The sequence below is a fragment of the Coregonus lavaretus genome (assembly GCF_964263955.1).
Source record: "Coregonus lavaretus genome assembly, chromosome: 32".
Taxonomy (NCBI): Eukaryota; Metazoa; Chordata; class Actinopteri; order Salmoniformes; family Salmonidae; genus Coregonus; species Coregonus lavaretus.
This window is the reverse complement of record NC_140019.1, coordinates 6258545-6282067: the sequence shown is the minus strand read 5'-3', so window position 1 is coordinate 6282067 and position 23523 is coordinate 6258545. Positions and strand designations below refer to the sequence as shown.

The 23523-nt window shown below is 44.4% G+C and overlaps 1 protein-coding gene across 1 annotated transcript in view; it reads right to left on the bottom strand.

Moving 5' to 3' along the window:
- Positions 1–23523, bottom strand: part of aff2 (AF4/FMR2 family, member 2) — a gene marked incomplete at its 3' end in the record, with an annotated part of 168969 nt that overhangs the window by 88780 nt on the left and 56666 nt on the right. The window contains exon 5 of the mRNA XM_084150056.1: positions 4464–4508. Coding sequence (XP_084006182.1) covers positions 4464–4508 — 45 coding nt within the window. The remainder of the gene's footprint in view (positions 1–4463; positions 4509–23523) is intronic.

Genomic DNA, 23523 nt, shown 5'->3' with positions numbered 1-23523 from the left:
TGGGGGGGGGGGGGGGGGGCTGTCTGTACAACTGGGGAAGATGGGTTGGATATGCATTTCTGCAGAAATGCGGTTGTAGAAGTGGTGAGGTTTTGGTTATTGTGATGTGTGGTGTTGTTTTGTATCTTGGGGTAGAGGGCAAGGTGAGTATGCAGTACAGGGGATAATTGTTTTTTGTTTTAATGAAATGAGAATGTATCATTAAAGAAAGATAAAAAGTCAAAAGTCTCTCTCTCTCTCTCTCTCTATGGAGCGAGTGACATCACCCGGGTCACCTCCCGGACTGGCGAGAGGAGAGCGGGCGGTAGACAGATGAGGTGCTAGGAATATGATCCTGCCACCTCGGCGATAATGTTATATATGAAGTATTACCTTTCAGATGGCCGTGCATTGTGCTATCAGGGTGGAAAGCTACCGCAGGTTATGATGAATCTGCAGCTTTCCTGTTCATCAGCAACGATGAAGGAGAACACATGCCTGCTATTTATAATATACCACACAGACGCACACAAGCACGCAGGCACACGCACACACCACGTGCACAGTGCAGGTTGGCGAGGGAGCCAAAAGCTCACTTTCTAATCAATTTGGATCATTTCCCTAAGTATATACCATATGTTTACGTGGAGTCTTTGATAATGTTTTGATGTGCTAAATATTTTAAATGTTGTCACATTTCTTTCAGGAAAATGATTTGCTATTAAATCGTTAATACCATTGCAAAAATGTATACTTTACTTCTCCACAGAGATAAATCACTATGGGGCTATACTGTTTTGGCAATCTCTCACAAGTGCCCACAATTGAGGTGGAAAAATTATCATGGGATATTGACATCCTCAGCTGACTGGCTTACTATACAAACTACAGGCCATTGAATAATCTGATCCATTGCCATTGGTCACAGAAAGGCACACAGGCTGTCACAACAACAGAGGTTTGAAAGGCAACAGGGCTGAGAGGCCCACCCAGAACAGGCTTCCACTCCCCCCTTGTTATGTTCTGTCTGAGAAGAGAGAGAGAAGAGAGAGAGAGAGAAAAAGAGCAAGAGAAAGAAAGAGAGAGAGAGAGAGAGAGAGAGAGAGAGAGAGAGAGAGCAGGCAGTCAGGCAGGCAGCAGCCAATTCAAAGTGGCAGACTATGTCACGCAGGGAGAAGTACCTGTCATTATTCACGCTGGGCCTGGTGTGTGTGTGTGTGTGTGTGTGCACATTTGCGTGTGTGTGTGCATGCGTGTGTGTGTGTGTGTGTGTGTGTGTCTGTGTGTGTGTGTGTGTGTGTGTGTGTGGCCAGCGTGCTAGCAGGACTTGCTGTCTAAATAAGCCATCTACAGTGTGGAAACAACAATGGCCACCTCGTGTGCTGGTTAATGAATGCATCCATCCCTTGGCTCTGGCTTTTGTTGTTGATTTTTTTTAAAACTCATACATCAAGCGTAACACATGGAAGAGCAAGTCTGGAACCCTTCTATTAGAAATAACCATGCAACGCTATCCTTATGAATGTAGTGAAGAAATGCTGTATATTGAATGATATGTACATTATATAAGTTGTATTATTATAATAGAAAATAAATTACAATGTAATAATTATATTATGTTTGTAAACTTGATAATTGAAATAGATAAAGATACAAAATGTGTGCCTGTGTATGCCACAAATGTTCCTCTCGACGATGAATGTTATCATCTGTAGCTGAGAGGGATGAATCAACAGTTTCTGATCTATCGGTGCTTCACTGGGGAGATAGACTGTGAACCTGAACCATGCAAGAGAATTAACTTTGAAAAGCTGGGTTAGAGACTGTATGAATATAGATAATATTATCCCTTTAAGATATGCACTTTAGAGGTCGGGCACTTTTTAAGTGGTCCATATGATCTGGGTGCTTGTCAATAGCAGAGGATTGGAGCTTGGTATCTGTATCTGTTCCATTAGCTAATTTTCCAAGTATGAAGAGTGTCATTCATAGGCACTTCACATCTTAGACATTCTGATCTTTCAAAAAATGTCTCAGCTGAAATATTGGCTTTTGACGTTTCAGCCAGTGAGTGATGAGTGACTGAGTAAACTTAGAGAGGCTTGCTAAAGTGGCAGCAGTTGCGGCGGTGGTGTTAGAATCTCCCAGGCTACTCTGCTCCTCTCCTGTGAGTCTGAGTGACTCCTGAGTCACAGCTGTGAGTCACTCCTCTCTCCATGTCTCTCTCCCTGCCTACTGTAGCCAGCAGCGTGGCTTTGAAACCACATGGCAGCGGGGCTCTCACTCTCTCACTCTCTTACGCCTCGCTGGGCACCACCATCATAACTCACTCCACCTGATGGCCATACTGCCAGTTGCCCGGCAACTATTATTTGACATCATCACCCTCCCAGAGGGTTCCCATGTTTGACAGGTCCACATAACTCAGCCGCTCTGTCGTTTGGTCGGGGGAAGTGCGTAGTCCTCCACTGGTTCCCGTGATGTCTACTGTACTGCCGTTGCCTGAGGCGGTGGAGAGGCTGCATGGGTTCATGACTGGAGGTCAGTCGTCACGGTGATGCAGTGGCTGGGCTGGTACCAAACACACTGCATCCTCCTTAGCCATACAAGGGTATCAATGAGCGTCCCTGACTCACTGTCATAACTGCTAGTGCGGGTTGACTCATAACCTGCAGTCCCCACGGATATATCCGCAGGCGGGTGGGTTTAGGGTCATTAAATATTGTGTGGGTGAAGGGTGGGTGGGTGGCGGAGTGGTTGCATAAAGAGAAAACAATACCTTACAATACCTTTTTATAAATGTATCATTCTTGTAGAATCTCTATCTATAGGCTACATTTAGGTTTTTCTTTCCTCATTTTAGGCTATCTGGCATTAGTGAGTAAGCCTGAGCTTTAGGGCCTAACTGTACGCGGGCCAAATAGTCTACAAGCCAATCGCCAAATGCTTTTGGGAACTGGGCAGAAAAAGTTAACATTGATCCACGGAGGCAAAAAAGACAATGTCAGAGTTTAACTCAATAAGAGAAAAGCTGCGAAATGAAGAGGGAGGGCCAGAAAAGTAAAGTTTGGGAAAGATGATAGCAGTGCTGGCTATGTTATGTGTGATGATTGTGAGGCGCTATATAAATTCGACAGTCACAAGACGGGGACTTCAAATAGCCCTACGGCATGTCAAGGGAACTGTAGGCTACTGTTCAGATGGGTTAAATGTAAACTGAAATATGGCATTGACTGTAGGTCTATAACCTCTCACATAGCCTTAATATTAACTCCTGCAGGATTTAGCATTACTTACAGTAAAATGATACACCAAATGTAGCTACATTTTGACTCAGGAACAAGAGAGAAATATGATTGATTTATTTCAGCATCTTGAGAGAATGTGAATGTGCAGTTATACAGCATACCATCTGTAGAGGTGCTATCTTTATCAGCATCATAAAATCTGATAGTATTTCAACCACATAAAATATGCATCCAAGGCGAGCTGGAATCTTATCAACAACATGTTGGGTCGTTTTCACAACTTTCTATTTCCTTACAACCGGTCAAACTGTCATCTTTCTAGTTTTTTTTGTTGTTGTTTTATTTTCTCCCCTAAACATATTTTCTCCACGAAAGAAGCAGAGATGACAGAGAAAACTTTACCGATGTCAACCAGATTGAAGCATTCATTCTATCGTTTTATGGCATTATTCTGGTGAGCAAGAGTTTATTTAGCAACATATAATGACAGAAGAGAAGCTGCATGTATCTAATTACAAGCAGAAACATTTCTAAATCAGGCAAAAGGAATCCTGCATCCCCTGTCAAAAATTAATTCTGGCGTCTCTGACTGTATCCTACAGCGCATTTTCTATATTAGCGGTTTAGTGTGGGCCTCAGATTTTCACTTTATCACATATAGTCGGGTGGTTGCGGATGGGTAATTAGCAATCGTGGGTGAGTGCGGGTGGACAAACAGCTGACCCGCGCACCACTAATAACCGCCCCCTGCACCAAAGCCCACCCAGCATCTCTATTCACTCTTGCCTCTCACTCTGTGACCTGTATGTCACTCTGGAGCCAATCAGCACCTGCTACAAAGGTCAAAGTTCACCGAAAAGCAAGTCTATATGTTTGCATCTAAAAAGGCAATTCCTTTTTCAGTTCATATGGTCCCAGTGCACATTACATTCAAATTATGTACAGGCTATTAAGCACAGAATTGATTTCTAAATAAAAGAGCGTGCAAGAAGGTCAAAGCGCTTTTCACACAGAGGATCTAAATTTACCTGGCTGCTTTCACCCTTGATGAATTTGACCAGATTTGTATTGGAACACAAGGGCCCATTATAGTAAGATCACAGAGGCTTTTCTCTTTTCTCTCTGCCTGGGAGCCCCAGTCTCTGGATGGAAAAGTGGCTTTGTGTGCAAACAGTAGCTGAGGCGTAACCAGGTGTAATTAACGGAGGCCAGAGAAAGGAAGTGAATCTTACTTACCCGTAGAATCTCCTCCACACAGCTGGAGTCACTGGACAGGCTGACCTGCACACACACAGAAGAAAAAGACTTGTTAGGGAGAGGAAGAAAATACAACAAGAGATTGTTTCAAAGTAGCCAAAAGGTTCTGAGAGCGCTTCTGATGTAATGGGTAAACTGAAGTCCATCTCAACAAAGAATAACACATAAAAGAAAGAAAACCCCCAGAATATTTGATATTTTCATCCACAGACACGGAAAAGACATATCCATATTGAGTGGTATTTATTATTCACAGACAGAGAGGACAGATAGGCCTATCTATTCTCAGTTAGAGAGATGACTGCTAGGGGATGACATCACTCTTAATGGCTCACAAAGGGTCTTAGGTAATCAGACAGTACCAGCCAGCCAACAGCTCTCCCTCTCTCACCCCCTCAACCCAGACACACAGCAGACTTGGAGCAGACCAGCACTGGCCAAGACTGGGTCAGATAAATCCTGGGCCTGTAATGGGCCAGCACTTTTTTTATTTTGGAAAACAATACCTCATCTTTTCATCGCATACAGAACGGAGATGCCTGATGTACTCGCAGTAATTGTAATAATGTCAGTATTACAAGTGGAACAATTGACAAGCCATGGTAATGCCATGAGGTCACCATGCAGTCATTGCCAAAGACAGGCTGAACTGATAAAATACTCTAATTCAATTTGCCACCTGGCTCTATATAGTATATAGACCATGTTGGCAAACATGCTAAATGCAGCTCAACAGATAATTACGGTATCTAAGTATAACCTAATACCTCATCACAAACTGATAGAGAGAGTGAGGATTATATTGGATATGGCCAGTTCATGGCACATTTGACCATAGCAGTGAATCTCCAGTAATGCTGTGTGTGTGTGTGTGTGTGCGTTCTTTTGTGTGTGTGTGTGTGTGTGTGTGTGTAGGCTACAATACGTACTGTAGTTACGTTATGATGAGATCATGCCACCCACAGAGACACATGGGACCCTGGATGACTGGCTAGCCCTCACACAGTCTCCTCTGCTCTGCTTTACCACTGCTCTGGTAGTGACATCAGCCCACCCCGTGCATGACTGGGGGCATCCTGGCACTGGAAAGGTCAGTGGGTCCGAAGAGAGGGTTAGGGGCGTTGGGTAGGGAGCAGAGCGATGAAGGGAGTGATGAAGGGAGCAGAGCTGGGCTTGATCCCCCTCAGGCTGCAGGGAGCTGGGTAGCTACACACAGCAGCATCCCCAAGACACTCCTTATGCCATGGTTGACCTGTCATGTTCCTCCAGCCTCCTTCTACACTACCATCATCTGGCTCTGTTTGACACACTGGTGTGATATGTGCTGCAAAGCTGCTAAACTACATGGAAAGTGTCAGTGGCAATGAGGAGATAAACAAAGAGAAAATATCCTCAGTAAGATTTTGTAGTTGTAAATGATTGTGATTTAATGAATATGCATCTCTGCAAAGTACCAGCTCCTATTTAATTCGGAGTATCAACAGAACTGACACCATGACAGAAAGCAATTATAACACACAAAATGGTAGAACACGTTGTTTAACTATTACATCAAAACGCGAATTAGTAAAACTACTAACATCTATATTTCACTGGTATTCCTCTTCGGTGATATTAGTGTTTGACTGTTTGTGTCTGTGTGTTTATGAATGAGCCATGCTATATAGTTCCAGTACACAGCGGAGGGTGTATGAAGGCATCCTAATTCATTCCAGATCCCACAAGGGGAGATGGAGTCTGTAGGAGCTTTGTAAACAAGCCTCACAGACAGACATAAACGTCCTGTTAGCTCAACCAACAGCACATAATATCCTGTTCCCATAGAAACCAACCAAGTGACTCTAATCAGATGGTTCTCTACCATTGTCCTGGCTCTGTCTAATATCGCTCCGTGGTACAGAAGTACAGGGGCACAGCTTATTACAGCCACACCGGGGTTCATATCCCTGTCACCTGTGGTGAACCCCATTTAGATTCCAGGCGTGACTCTCGGAGGTGCTCTCTGTCTGCCTTGTTCCTCTGCCTCGGGAATGAACACCAAATGTCAAAGATATAAAGAGGAACCCCAGTTCAGTGACAAACGGTTTACACCCACTCTGAGAGGTTTGGGCTTGTCGGGATCAAGTCAGATGTGACATATATCTGAGTTTGTATTGCAGGTATTGCATTTATTGTCATGGTTATGAAGCTGGAGTTAATGGGAGTCGGCTGAGGTAAAACAAAGAGTGTCAGAGGCAGTGGAGCCGGCTGGCTGACATAAATTGTGACATTTCAGATAGCATTTGACAAATGTGATTGAACAGACAATGCATTTCCAATGGATTGAGGAGTGTGTTTACAGACGTTCATTTCTCATATTCCCCAAAGTTATTTTGCAAAATGGCTGGAACAGAATTATCCAGCTGAGATCTTATTTCCTCACTCAGGCAGGGTTCTCTGTGTACCTGCCGTTCCAGTCAGATTGAATGGGCTTACAAATTATTTCTCTGCGATAGACAATTTCCCCATGTGAATAAAAGCTTTGCAAGATGCCCGTGTTCCAGAATAGCGTGGTTCCATGGCCAATGTAAAATAAAAATGAGATACGCTCTTCAGATTCTCTACAGTTCCATGTTAAAAACCATTTGTGTGGACAGTGTATGTACTGTAAAGTGTATGCAGGAGTCTGAAATCATGAGGGACCGAAAAACACAGAAAATCCAATACTGAATATTGAGCAGCTCAGTGTTACAACCGCTTACAACTCACAAGTTTTAATCACACTAAAGCAGTTAATTGTATCTTCACTGTGATGAATTTAACATGCTTGGTGTTTTTCTCACACAGAGATCACTGGAGGTGTCATTAATCTCTCTCCGAGTAATTTTCTGGGCACGACACGGGAGAATGCAAAAAAAGGGGAAAAAGGACAGACATTTCTTTTGTCAGTCACCTCGTTCTGCAGACTGCAGAATGCTTTCAGGGAAAAATAAGACCAATTCCTTTGAATGATGTGCAGATCCAGGGAATATTGCAGAGGCAATTACTGGGGCAGAAATCCGTTTTCTCTGAAATAGCTGTTGAGAAAAGTGTCTGTGCATCAACAACAGATAAGATGTATTAGCCTCATTTTTAAAAACACAGTATCGAAGTCGCAAAAGGCTCTGATGCTCTCGGCAACCACTCAAATTGTGCTTAAAAAGTCGAAGAGCAGCTCCAGGAACAAATAGGTAGATTTGAACATGAGACGAGATTCAGAAGCTCACAGACAGCTTTCTTTCTGTCTATCCTTCTGACAGTGGACGGATGAATAAACAAGGGGAAAAACATGATAGATGACAAAAAAAATAATAAACACAGATAGACAGTCACAGACAGGCACATAGTGCAGTCCGCCCATTTCATGGGCTGACTGATATATAGACACAGATTAATAGATGCATTTATGAGATGGAAAATAAAAAAGGTGGGCTCTTGTTTTCCATTTCAGGTCTTCATACAAAACCCAAGCGGGATATGAGTCAATTTGAGTCAACATCTTTATTAACAATGACAGTTTTTTAGTTTTCTAGTGGGAAAGTTGCACTCATACAGCCGCTATATACAGTGAGGGAAAAAAGTATTTGATCCCCTGCTGATTTTGTACGTTTGCCCACTGACAAAGAAATGATCAGTCTATAATTTTAATGGTAGGTTTATTTGAACAGTGAGAGACAGAATAACAACAAAAATGTTATAAATTGATTTGCATTTTAATGAGGGAAATAAGTATTTGACCCCCTCTCAATCAGAAAGATTTCTGGCTCCCAGGTGTCTTTTATACATGTAACGAGCTGAGATTAGGAGCACACTCTTAAAGGGAGTGCTCCTAATCTCAGCTTGTTACCTGTATAAAAGACACCTGTCCATAGAAGCAATCAATCAGATTCCAAACTCTCCACCATGGCCAAAACCAAAGAGCTCTCCAAGGATGTCATGGACAAGATTGTAGACCTACACAACGCTGGAATGGGCTACAAGACCATCGCCAAGCAGCTTGGTGAGAAGGTGACAACAGTTGGTGCGATTATTCGCAAATGGAAGAAACACAAAATAACTGTCAATCTCCCTCGGCCTGGGGCTCCATGCAAGATCTCACCTCGTGGAGTTGCAATGAGAACGGTGAGGAATCAGCCCAGAACTACACGGGAGGATCTTGTCAATGATCTCAAGGCAGCTGGGACCATAGTCACCAAGAAAACAATTGGTAACACACTACACCGTGAAGGACTGAAATCCTGCAGCACCCGCAAGGTCCCCCTGCTCAAGAAAGCACATATACAGGCCCGGCTGAAGTTTGCCAATGAACATCTGAATGATTCAGAGGAGAACTGGGTGAAAGTGTTGTGGTCAGATGAGACCAAAATCGAGCTCTTTGGCATCAACTCAGAGGAGGAAGAGGAGGAATGCTGCCTATGACCCCAAGAACACCATCCCCACCGTCAAACATGGAGGTGGAAACATTATGCTTTGGGGGTGTTTTTCTGCTAAGGGGACAGGACAACTTCACCGCATCAAAGGGACGATGGACGGGGCCATGTACCGTCAAATCTTGGGTGAGAACCTCCTTCCCTCAGCCAGGGCATTGACAATGGGTCGTGGATGGGTATTTCAGCATGACAATGACCCAAAACACACGGCCAAGGCAACAAAGGAGTGGCTCAATAAGAAGCACATTAAGGTCCTGGAGTGGCCTAGCCAGTCTCCAGACCTTAATCCCATAGAAAATCTGTGGAGGTAGCTGAAGGTTCGAGTTGCCAAACGTCAGCCTCGAAACCTTAATGACTTGGAGAAGATCTGCAAAGAGGAGTGGGACAAAATCCTTCCTGAGATGTGTGCAAACCTGGTGGCCAACTACATGAAACGTCTGACCTCTGTGATTGCCAACAGGGGTTTTTCCACCAAGTACTAAGTCATGGTTTGCAGAGGGGTCAAATACTTATTTCCCTCATTAAAATGCAAATCAATTTATAACATTATGCGTTTTTCTGGATTTTTTTTTTGTTATTCTGTCTCTCACTGTTCAAATAAACCTACCATTAAAATTATAGACTGATCATTTCTTTGTCAGTGGGAAACGTACAAAATCAGCAGGGGATCAAATACATTTTTCCCTCACTGTATATATACTGTATATATAGCTATTGGGCGTTTATGGGGGTGATCCAAGTTGCACTCATACAGTCCTTAGGGCATTTGAGATTGAAAAATCCCCCCCCTGCCCAAGGCTGGACCTAAAAATAGAGGGCTAGCTCACATGAGAGAGTAGTTACTATATCTGAGTGACCCTTTACCCAGCAGAGCTATCTCACAGAGATGGGATCAGACACTAACAGACACAAAGAGGACGAACAAGTACAACAGACGAACTGATATTTCGCATGAAAATGAAACAAGTTGTCCCAATGAAGTTGTCAGTAAGTAAGGAGCTCTTTGAACTGTCAGATCAACAGAGAGAGAAAACAGCTTCACTTCCTAATTCCTATTTATGCCATGTCACACACAGTAATGGAACAATAAAGCTTTTTTCAAAATAGTAATATGATTAAATCAACAACACTACAGATACCTCAGTATTTTATAAATGTTCTAAATATGCCTCCTTAAGTACATTTCCTTAAAATAAATTAAATCAGACTAGTTTTACACATGACTGCCCAAGATGACCTGAACTGCAATCACATGCAGCCAGTTCATTCTAAATGGACATTCCAATTTCCTGTAACAATGTACGCTGGGAGTCGGGAAGCAAGTACAGGGAGTGCATTTAATGATAAATAAACATGGAACAAAACAAGAGTAGCGTACAGACAGGAACAGAGTAACATAATCAATAACGCCTGGGGAAGGAACCAAAGGGAGTGACATATATAGGGGAGGTAATCAGGAAGGTGATTGAGTCCAGGTGAGTCTGATGAAGCGCTGGTGCGCGTAACGATGGTGACAGGTGCGCATAATAAAGAGCAGCCTGGTGACCTAGAGGCCAGAGGGGGAGCATACGTGACATTTCCACCCTGCATACCCCTTTCATTGCTCACTGACATTTCCCAGCAATACCACAATTATGAGGGAAACCAATAGATTGTTCTGTTGCATAGTGACTCACTAACATGCTTGGTTCCAGCAATTCCACAGGCCTACTTCCATTCCTCATGGCATACTGCAAAAAATATTTTCTGTGGGATCGTTATAATCAGATACTTCATTGAATTCATTGAGCTCCTGACTGATTCGGTTCTCCCTTCCATTCCACATCCTCTGCTTGCCTCTGTTTTCCATTTTGTTTTATTGTAGGAGCTGGCTTTCACATATTTAATCTGATTTCCACACTTCATTTTCAATGGCTTTTGTGAAGGCACAGCCGGGCTCATCTCTCACGGATATAACCCCCCCCCCCCTCTCCCCCCATGCACAAACACCTCTCACGCGTTTCAGAACAGCCAGGTCCCCTCAGAAGCATTTAAAACGTTTGTGTACTCATCATCAGATGTTTTACTGTACCTGAACACAGCAACAGGCAGCTTTCAAAGGCTTTAACATTATGCTACTGTACGACAGACTGCCTTCAGAAATATATTTCTGGAAGGTATTGAGGCACCCCTTAGCGATCGTAGAGGATTCTTTTCTCCCTCTCTTTCTCTCTCCCTCTCTTTTCTTCCCAGGCTTGCTGCTCTGCCCTGTGCCCCATGGGACAGTGCCCTCTGTGGGGCTGCTGGGGGTGTGGGGCTTCTGGGGCATGGACACTAACACAGGGAGACACCCAGCTGGGATGAGGGGAGGGGAGGAGACTCCCGTGTCAGGCACTGCACAGCCCCTGCACAGCCCCTGCCACCTCCGCTTAGCGTGACGCCGGCCATGAGGCCAAATAACACTGTGGCAAACTGGCAGGTAGACATACAGACTCACAGAAACAGACAGACATACGGATGGACAGACGGACAGACAGAGTCATGTCACTTCACAACGCATCCAAACACCCAAACATCCAAACACCCAAACAAATAAGACGCACCTATCCTCCAGTAAGAAGTAGAGCCCCCTAGGGCTGGGCATGGAGGTAGAGGCCCATCCTGTGCTCCAGCCACTCCCACAGAATGCACAATCCCTGGGGCTCAGCGTGCAGCCTTGCCTGCCTCTGCCTCAGCCGCCCCCAGCGCTTACACCACCAAACAGATGGAACAAAGGAACCTAATTACCATGCAAAGCACAACATCCCTCAGATGCTAGTGGAAGCGTGACTACAGGCAGGGGGAACGCTAGCTGGTCCTGCAGGGGAAATCTCCCCCCATATGACCACCCAGGCATAAAGCAGAGGACCTAGCCTGGCTGCCCTGCCAGGCAGCCAGGCTGCAGGAAGGGAGATGTGTAATCTCCAGGTATTTTAATTCACTATTAATCTTGGCTTGCTAATCATTCAGCATGATACCCCAAGTGCCTGGAGCTACAGCCAGGCTGAGGCAGCGAGCACCACTCCTCTCCTCAAAGGGTAAAGTAATGAGCTCTGCCAGCATTAACAAATGATACAGTAGGAAGACTGGGATCGTTGAGGAAGAGAGGGGGTAAATGAGGGGAATTATAATGGTTACCCTGGGAGGATTCCAGTCCATCATCTCAAAAAGCTGACCTTTATTTTGGAACGCTAAGTGACGTGTTGTCAGGAGGGGCCAGCATCTGAGAGAGAGAGAGATTATTAGGGGGGGGGCTAATGATTGCGTCGTGCCACTGTAGGTGTAAATGCTCCCTCCACAGCAATTAGCTGATGGAGTGAATACACCTGCTGCTGAACCGAGGCCCTCAGGGGCCAGACGCTTAGATCTTCTCATCTCTCACATAGAAAGGAAAGAGTCTCAAAAACACTATGCCAAAGGTAAAACTCAATTTTACTAACTTTCAGTGCTTAAATCACAGCTTAAATGACGGAAGGATTGGCTATGGCCAGAGGGATTCAAAGTGATAAATTACATAGGGATCTTTACTCTTAGCAATCTCAAATGAGTGATGCTGTATGTTTCCACACTGCTACTGTGGAGAGTGTGAATGAGGTCATAGAGTGGGCAGAGCTATAGGCTACCACTAATGAGCAGCAGCAGTATGTTTTACATGCATTCCAATTACGCAGTGCCGACGTCAGCCTAAGTTCCTTCTCTTATCCTAATTATCTGTTACTAATTAAAATTTTGGCTTGGGCTCTGCTAGGGAACGATGTTAACGTAAGTGTTCCTGTCAGTCCAAGAGTAATTTGATTTAGGCCGCGCTGCACACCAATTAAATATGCTATTTATGCACAGTATGCAAGTCTCCATCTGTGTTTCATCATTATGAGAGGAGAAAAAGAGAGAGAGAGAGAGAGAGAGAGAGAGAGAGAGAGAGAGAGAGAGAGAGATGGGTAAGAGGGAAGGATGATGGATAATGTTGAAGGGGCACTCCGGTTCTCCATAGATATAATGATTTAGGGGATCGTTCTGGAGCAGAATGCAGATGCAAATGATGTGGGTCTGCTCTCAGGATAGAGGTCAATGTTTGAGGAAAAAAACAAGCAAAGATTGGTAGGAGGATGACTAAATTGAGTATTGTATGCATAGTATGAACTATGTTCACTAAAAGCCCCTTAAGTGTATACGTTACAACATAAAAGCCATGTTTCAGTAGAGTGCAAGGGTGGCTTAGCAGTGTTTCAAACACAATTATCCAAATCTCTGAGCGGTTTCCCAAAACGATTGTTACTAAAGTTGCACTTGAAAACGCTTGTTATTTACCAAATGTCTCAGACTAGAGGTCTTCACAGATCCACCTGTACCCGAATAATAAAGTAGCTTAAAATAAGAATTTTTTGCTGCTTCCCTCACTCGGACCGGGTCTGGATCCGACCAGGTCTATACGGAATGGGTTTAGTTGTCCTCTGGTCTGTTCAGAACGGATCTCTATATTTCAAACATTTATTTATGCATATCAGGTCTGGGTAGGAAAGCCCTAGGTCCATTTCGGAACGGGTCCAACTTTTTGGATAAGAATGTCTGCTAAATGACTCGGTCATTATAGGAACGATGCATAGTTAAAACAAGCTTAAGTTCTATTGCTATCGGGACGATATGGCCAATCACGGGCAGTTACAAAAGACTACTGTAGCTAATATCAATGGAACTATAAAACAATCACATTTAGCTGTCATTAGACTTTAACACACAGCCTTTGTTTCCATATCTTTTCCATTTAATCAAATCAAAGGATTGTTTTTAAAGGTGTGAAGCTGCTAAAGTTTTGATTACAGTGTGTAGCTACGTGGGTGCAGGTAAATCAATGGTGCTTTGTTGTGTTCTTAGAGAGTCCTCTGGGGAGAGGAAACTAGGCTGATGAAAGCAAGCCAGTGAGATATAAAATATATTAGTGAGGATAGACACAGATGAGCAGAAAACACTAACACACACACATGGAAATATTCACCGTCATTGTGTACATTTACATTTACATTTAAGTCATTTAGCAGACGCTCTTATCCAGAGCGACTTACAAATTGTACATATATGAGGAGTTTTATTGTTATTGCCTTGCTACTCAGATACCTAGACAAATTAACTGTGCAGAGATGTGGTTGTGAGTTGTCCAGTTATAGTTATAGGCAGCTGGCCACAGTTAGATTGCAGCTTCACTTTATGAGACAAAAAAGAGCAATACGTAAACTAGGGGAGAAAACAGAACTTTGGCAAAGGGATAGCCACATGGGGAGGAGAGAGCTTCAAACATTATGATTGTTCCAAATACCACTAACTAGAGACTGGATTATACAAATATGGCCCTCACCAAACTGTGATATCATGCCTACTGCTGTTTTTTCTTCCATACATGCAGACACACACACACACACACACACATTATCTTAGCAGCCCAGCTTATAAACAGCGTTGAGGGACTTTGAGCAGTGGGACCACATGGGGTATTGTGTGCACTTGTCTCAGAGGGCATTTGTGTCCTCTGATTTGTCGGCTGTCAAGCCTGCATTACTGATGGCTCCTGACTTCAATTAATATTTATCTAGTGGAGAGGCATAGTGAGAGGGGGAGGGCCACTGTGACACGCACACCACACTGCTCCACATCACTGACTACCCATGTATTCAAATGAGGCTCCTGGGTTCACCCAATGGCTGACTGCTCCCACTGGTCTTACTGTGGAGAGGACAACATGATGACAGGTGACTAACTGTAAATTACATGAACTCTACTCTACCTACATTCCAGTCCTCTACCTTTCATTCAAGCTCTCCAACTGTACCTTCAACCAACTGTACCTCCAACCTCTTAATACTACTTTATAACCTCTTACCACTGTATTAAATGTTCTCTTCCACTCTCCTCCCTCCATCAACCCTCTAGCCACACTACCCCATGACCTCTTGAACCTCCTCTAGTACTCACCAGCCTCTCTGCCCCAGTCCAGGCCCTGAGCACAGCCAAGTCAACCCAGCCCCTCTCTGCCTCAGACAGGCCCTTTTGAAAGGCAATAATGTGCTAAATTAGAGGGGAACAAATATTTTATCAGGAACTCTCCAACAACAGGAGCGTGAGCAGCATGGCAGCCAGCCACATGGATGGCGGGCACAGATAAGCTTTCTCTGCATTCTCACAGTCAACGAAAATGTAACGAGCCAGGGAGCCAGTCGCTGCTGTATCACAGGAACACACACACACACACACACACACACACACACACACACACTACACACCAACACAAAACAAAGTCAGCCAGCCAGCAGTAAATCGCATGCAGGAATATGGGCCCTCAGGAATCATTCAGTGCTTGACCTTTGACTTATTTTTGTCCTTCAATTATTCATTTAACTTGAACACATTATTTATTTTTTGGACTGACCATTTTGGCTTTGTTTCTGTGAATAATTACAATGCTGGATTGATCTCCATAGTAGTGCCCTTTGAGAGCTTTGTGTGTGTGTGCGTATGTGCGTGCGTGCTCTCTGTGTGTGTGTGTGTGTTTGTCCGTGCACACGCGTGCGTGTGCTCTGTGTGTGTGTGTTTGTCCGCGCGCACGTGCACACACGTGAGTGTGTTGGTGTGCATGCCGGCACCGCAACCAAAATAAAAATTCAACACCCACTTAGAGATACAGCAGACGAGCTAATGAATAGAGCAGCCTTGAACAACATTATGATATGTATGGGATTCAGGCGGTGAGGACATGCTGTTTCAATGGAACAATAAAATCAATGAAATTCAAATCAGACCACAATCATGGACTAACTCTTTTAGATACAAAAACATGATAAACTGAGACAATATCACAGACCCCTAAGTCTCACCTGAGGTCAGCCAGGATCAGGTGGAAACTCATTCAACCATGACAGTATTGAGCAATTTTTATTTTTTATTTTTTGAACCTAGTGTAAATGTTGGGTGTGTTGTATTTGGAAAAGATGAATTGTTGTATATGGGTCCTGTTCTGTGCGCTATGGTAACCGTTAGAGAGGACCTGTGTGAGAGCATGCCAGTGTGCCTGTAGACTGTCTCAGGGGACACCAGTAGGACATGACAGGAGCCTGGCTCTAACCCAAATCTCTCCTGCATTGACAGATAGCCCAGAGGCCTGTAGCTACAGCTCTAACTAATGTATACCAGGATCCCCCTGAGGCATGGTGCGGCACAAATACCTGCATCTGATGTCTGCTAGTCACACACAATCACTGACAAACAAATGCACATCTAGAGAGACACATTCTCTTACTGACACATAGGCAGACTACACACACATCCACACACACACACACACACACACACACACACACACACACACACACACATCCACACACACACACACACACACACACACACATCCACACACACATCCACACACACACACACACACACACACAAACACACACAGAGAGAGTTACACCCTTGAGGAGTCCAGACAGAACCAGTGGACATCCTAAACGGAATAATTAATCCTTGAACTGCAGGACAGACAAAGACATAACTTTTTCCCATTAAGAGCGGCAGTGGTTTAAAGTGATGAGGTGCTGCATTTTTATGGCGAAGATGACAGAAATGCTCAGAGACCACAATATGTTTTTAGGTCATTGTGATGCAGTGTCACTTCGCTGCTATAAAACACAATGGCATTAAATCACTGGCTGATGAAATATCTCCTCTGCTTCCTCCGAGGCCTGACTAGAGAACAACTGAGTCTGGAACAAGCCCTGTTCTGCTCTCCACAGAATCATCATTTAGAAGACACTACTCTACCACAGAGGGCATTGTAGTTAAATATTATTACTGCTGCAAATCTAAATTCCCCTCAACACCAACCGCATCAAAAAAAATAATAATTAAATGACCTGCAAGCAGCTTAGACATACCCAGCGAGGGCGCTTTCCCTTGCCCTTGTGCAGTTAGCATTTATGCACTGAAGTAGTGTACAATATCTATAAGATGGGTGTGTAGGCTGTGGATGTATGTGTATCTACAGTAAACTGGAATAAGCAGGTTTTAAGTAATCAAAGGACCAGTCTCATTACTAGTGGCTGGGATAAGCTGGCAGCCATATAGCCACTACTAGAATGTACTCCACTCCTCACATCACAGAATGAGACACCACCCCCCCCCCCAAAAAAAAAAAAACTGTCCAACACCCTTCCCCCAACAACATTGTCTGTCTCCCCTCCTGAAGGATTTCACAAACAGCTTGAGAAGCAGAAATAAATAAATCCAACCCCATTCGTTTGCATTTTTAATCAGTCGGCCCATGCAGCCACTCACGCTGCCTTCCATCCTTCGCCGAGTGTGGAAGTGTGAAGTCATTGTTATTCCGAGTATCGGTTACAGTGGAAGTGACACCCATGCTACCACCATATAGAACGCTATCTGCGGGAAAGCAGATAAGAATTTGATTTAACATCCAATTAAAAGGCGTCATTGAAAAATTACTTCAAATAAGCCTTTTATTTTCTTTAATCAGTCTTCGATTCAAGTCTTCCTCGGGCCTGTTCAACCACGAATCGGGGACTCATGAATTTTGATTAAAAATCTAAGCCCGTTCCTAACCAAAGCAGATTTTTTGTTACAGGGTTTGATAGAAATTTAATAAATCTATGAGCCCCTGCCAGCTCCATTTATCATCCGTTTTCCACCAGACTGGCCCATTATGCCCAGGCAGGATATGATGAGGGAGCCAGCAAACCAAAACTTCAGAAAGGGAGATTGAAAAATAACTATAATCATTGCTACTGAACCATATAATTGCAATAGAATACGGCTAGCTGAAACATTAGCCTTATTTCTAATGTGTGACATCCTTGTATTTAGTTAAAGCACGGAAGTCATCTAAACACTTCAGTATACTGTGAGTAGCACTAGCCAGCTATTGTGGTTGTTCTATTCAGGTAGCTAGACTGACACCATATCACTGATATCACAAATCATCATTCACAGCATCATTATCTTTTGTCAAGAACAATAAGTGTCACATTCTGATTATGTCAATCAAAGAAAAAAAGGGGGAACAAAAAGACAATTGCAGGGTTACCTTTCCCCAGGAATCCATTCAAGCTTTTCCCTATATCGCCATGGGTGACAGCCTTGTTTGGTCACATGAACTGTCCAACAGCGTATGTCTTGGCTGACATTTCTGTGGGGGCAGCGGGATCCACTGGTGATTTGGGGCTAGGGGGTGAGGGAGTGAGGGAGTGAGGGGGGTGAGGGACAGGGGGGTACAGAAAACAGGCACACAGGAGCACCACTGTGTGTGTGTGAACTGTGACAGCATCCACCACCCTCCCCGAAGCCCCCCGAAGCTCTCTGTGCGAAATCCATTAGCAGTAGGTATTTCTTCTTTTTTTTTAAGCCTCATCAAATGGCCACCAACACAGGGGCTGGGGCAATAACATCTGTTTGATGAATTCACTGTTATTCGCCAGGGAGGTATTTGTGTGCCGGCTGCTTCATCACTTTTTGTTTTGTTTATTTATTTATTTTCGGTACAACATAATATTTCCCCATCTTATGAGCATTTATGCAAATGAAGAAGTCGGGGCCCCAGCCATAATTATGTTTTGATTTATACGGCAGTCAATGACCATTACGCCAGTGGAGGTTGTAATATCCCATTTCTGCTGGTAATTTGCTAATTTGTTTCCAAGTTCAAGAGCGAGTCTTCTAAACACTATCTGTGGTTCAACATGATAATCATGGGAAGAGGGAGAGCAGTGAACTGGACTAGTGCATGGAGACCCAGAGGGACCTGCACTGCAGCCTTATAGAAACATTGGGCAACCACTAATTTACCAATGGGCTGGACCAAATAAGCCCCATGAGATAGACAGGCTCTTTTTGATGGAGGATCAGTGAATTATAAAATATGGCCCTCCCATTTTTCTGAGCTTGAAACCAACAGGAAAATACTATATGGCAACAAGAATGTAAGATGTTTTTCCTGGCTAGGAGCTTGAAAGCCCAGTGGTTACTTGGTTAACTGCAGTATACCAGTGGGTTCTATAAATCATAAAACAGACTGGGCTATGGTTTAAAGGATACCACAGGTTAGGAAATTACAAAATAACAAAAGCATGAGACATGGGTTCACAAGCAAGTGTGTAAAGCCTAGAGGAGCTACTCAGAGTCTTGACTGCTTTATCTGTCTCCACCAAGGGCACTGGGGCTTTTAGCAGCCAGCCTGTGTGCACTGTTGTTGTTTAATTCCAGTTTCCTCCTCACGTCACCCCTGTGCCTGTGTCTTCAGTGGAAATCAAAACCCACTTAGAGACACAAATTACTAATGTCTCTGATCATTTAAATCAGCACCCTCATAAATGTGAATAGTTCGCAGCAGTCACTGTAATTGTGGTGGAGGAAATTTTGCAGCTGATACCATCTCCAGGATTGGGGAAATTCACAACAATAATTAATTGGCTCGGAAGCGCTTCCTCCTCCTCCCTGCCTGCCACCTGCATGAGCGGTGGAAGAGAATGGAGTGTGATTGACAGGTCGAACAGAGAGGAGAAATAGCTCCTGCTAAATGTGTGGGTTCTCCCTGGTAGGGGGTTTGTTTGTCTCTGTGTAGTTATGTGTGTGGTCCCTCCGTGTGTGGTTCTCACTCTGTGTGCTGCTTATGTATGCTTGCCCCTGCACAGCTCTGCACCAATGGCGGCAGAGGGAGAGTGGGCGAGAGAACTACACACCGCTGTAGCCGTGAGAGGGCACGGACAGGCACTCACTTCTGCTATTCCTCCGACTGCCTGGCTGCAGCCAAGGCCATGGCAGAAGCAGCCAACACAGAGAGTTTAACTGCCATTGATCTGCTTGGGTAAACCTGCCAGAGTTCATTGAGCGACTCGCCCTGCCTGGTCGTCAGGGTCAACAGGCTCCATGTCAACCGCGAGGAGTCACCTTTCTCTGCTGGCCCCGCCCACTTTCCTATCTCAGTGGCTCATCACTACAGCTAATTATCTCCTTACCATTAGGCCATGCCCAAACACCCACAGGTCAAACCTCACAGCTATATACACATAACACAACATCAGTCTGTCATAAATGAGTGTTATACAGCATCAACAAACAGCTCCCATCCCTCTGCTAGTTTGACTGAGAGGCTATACTGGCATCTGACATATGGCTTTTTGTAGCGTACTCTCAGATGAAACGAAATCCATTGTTAGGTCTATTCCTCCTGCATGTTAAACCCTTTGACCTGGCAGCGGTTCGGTCTACCTTCTGTGTTAATCCCTACGCAGAGAAAAGTAAGGCCATCAGGTGTCAGAGAAACAGGTCGCTAGGGGACACACATTCTCATACTACACCCTGCTCTCATGCTAACACAGCATCAACGGTGATCATGTGTTCTGTAATAACAAACTGCTGTTGTTCTGAGCTCACACGTCACCGATGTTAGATCTACAGTATGTTGGGTATCTCATCTATTGGCACTTTTATGGATCTAAGAGAGAAAGATATAAGCATGTCAACCTGTGGGATAATCTTGCTCTTTTAAACATCAAGACCCCAACTGAAATAGTAACAAATACACATTAGTATTCACTTGAATACATCCAGCACTGAAGTAATCTATAACTAAACACATTATCATTAATTGATAATAACAATAATGTTGCTTTGCAGTTATATAAATGACTTTTATATTCATCCCTTTAGGTGGAGCAGGTGCATAGTATGACAATATTAACCTGATATAGACATAAACAAATCATCAGGAGAGGCAACAAGGCAGCCTGTGTAACACTGGACTGGTTGAACCATCTGAGCTTGTGACTGATGGCAGACAAGACTGAGCGCTATAAAAACCCAGCCCTGACAAACAGACAATATGGCACTGGTCTACAGTAAAGCCTGGGTAAGGACATAGTTACAGCTGACAAATGCCATGAATGAAATGTTGATGAGGACCATCCAGCTGGCAACATAGACCCAATCAACCAACAGGCTTCTCCATGGAGAGTTGAGAATAGGTGGGTCTGGGTCAGGTTGGTGTAGAAACACTGTGCGCTCTGGCCACCATGGTATAGCCGAGCAATGGTGGTCTGGGTTTGAAGCCCTGGGCAATTGGGGTACTACCCGCAGGCTGTGCACATTGTCATTCCACCCTCGTCCTGACCAGAGCTGAGAGCTGAAACCTGAGCAGCCAGTCATTTGGTGAGAGGAGAGGACAGGTGCACAGCCCTGTAACTCAACCTGAGGAGAATCACACCACTGCACCTCTCCGGTTTCTGGCCCATATGTCTGTAATCGGGGAGCTAAGACTACATGAAGCAGGCTGCAGCCATCACAGCCTGCAGTAAGGAGATACTCCAGACTGCTACAGTACATGATTGACTGTGTGTAACTGCAGGCTGCAGTAAGAACACGTGCAACACTGGCCCTTTCTCTAAGACATTCCCTCAATTCATTGAGTTGAAGTACATGATAGGCCAGATCTAACCCCTCTACATGAGAATGATCAGTGGTGACATTTCACAATTAACCACCCAGGGCTTTGGAGCTGACAATCACTTTAAAAATACCAACTGACAGTGTAGCACTGTGACATGAGTGCATGGCTGCATGCCTTTGTCTTTTCACAGCCACAATTGTTGCTGTATGACTGTGGTTAGTGGCCCGGGGCCAGCTGGCGGTGGCTGTGGGAGCTGTCATTGTCCTGTGGCAAGCGGGAACATGCTCCAGACCTCAGTAGGGACAGGTCAGGACACCCCACCGCCACTGGCCACGCTGGCTGAGCTGGAGGTTTCTGGAGGGGCAGAGAGAGAGAGAGGTCCCCCTGATACCACAACAGTGGTGTCAGCTCCCTGGTTCCCCAGGACCCCTACCCCCAACTTTCCATCTCTGTATCTCTCTCTCATTTTTTTTCACATTTTAGTCATTTAGCAGACGCTCTTATCCAGAGCGACTTACAGTTAGTGAGTTAGCATACATTTTTTCATACTGGTCCCCCGTGGGAATCAAACCCACAACCCTGGCGTTGCAAGCGCCATGCTCTACCAACAGAGCTACACGGGACTAAATCATTCTACCAACTGAGCTACACGGGACTAAACCATCTCTCTCTCTCTCTCTCTCTCTCTCTCTCTCTCTCTCTCTCTCTCTCTCTCTCTCTCTCTCTCTCTCTCTCTCTCTCTCTCTCTCTCTCTCTCTCTCTCTCTCTCTCTCTCTCTCTCTCTCTCTCTAAGCCCCTCTCTCCCTCAGATGGAAGGATGGAACAAGTGGATCTGTGTGTGTGAAGATACGGCTAATACAGAGGAGGAGGGCGGAGCCGGGGCTTCGGCAGCCAGAGGACTTCATAAATCCTTTATCATTAATTAGCATAAGCAACTGGTAAACAATCATTTTGTAATGTACATTGAAAGTTTAAACTATTGTACAACTCATTCCTTTTGCCAAGAAAAAATCATATAACCTTGAAATAATTTATCTCTGTGAGCATAGATCCACTTGGTATTTTGATTAGCTAATGCAATTTACATGTGGGGCCTAATGTGTACGTTATCTCTCTTCGTCTTTCCTCGGCTCTCATACAGCACACAGTGGGGCCAGAGAAGTTACATGCACAGCTAATGGATGACTCTGTCACTTTATATTCAAACCTTCATTAAAGACCACGGTACATCTGAACACTACTTCACTACTCTGCAAACAGAGGAGGCAAAAGAACATGCATCCCCGAGAGAGGGCAGACACACAAACCCTCTATCTCTCTCTCTCTCTCTCTCTCTCTCTCTCTCTCTCTCTCTCTCTCTCTCTCTCTCTCTCTCTCTCTCTCTCTCTCTCTCTCACTGACATACACACATTCATTAAATTACACCATTAACTAGCACTCACAAGCTAAAATAAAATATCTTAGAGTACTAAATAGCATACTGTAGAAGCACTTTGAGTTCAAAATTCACTTTGCTCCCGCATGATACATGGGCACAGGGCTCTAAGATTGTAAGGCATGCATGTACCCCATATGACATTTGAATTAGATCTTTCTTCGATTTACAGTCTGCATTTTATACAATAACAACACAGATGTGCATGCAAAAGGAAAAGAGTGACTCACAGTAATGTTGTACCACTGTGGATTTCACTACAACTGGCTATCTTACAATTCCAAAACACTAACACATGACTCAGCGTGAGTCTGCAATGGAAGTGAGGTTAAACCAGGAAGTGACCAGGAAGTGTCATCTCAGGAAGTGACCTCTGGCTAATCTCTCACCTGAACCCATCAGTGAAGTAAAGGTCAGACAGAAGTTGAACCAATGTCAGATCAGTAGTCCTTCACAGCATGGTCCCAGTGCAGCTAGCTACCCCCACATTCATTATTTCCATGTGTGTTTGCACACAAGCACTGTAGTATTTCACACCACCGTGCTCGCACACACACTCCAGGAGATCAGAGTACACACGTGAGAGAGAGAGAATTCTCATCAATACTTCCTCTGGGGAGTCTCGCTCTGTGTACGTGTTAGGTGGAGATGGGGGAGATAGGCTACACTACAGCAAACTACACTGTAAAAAAAAAA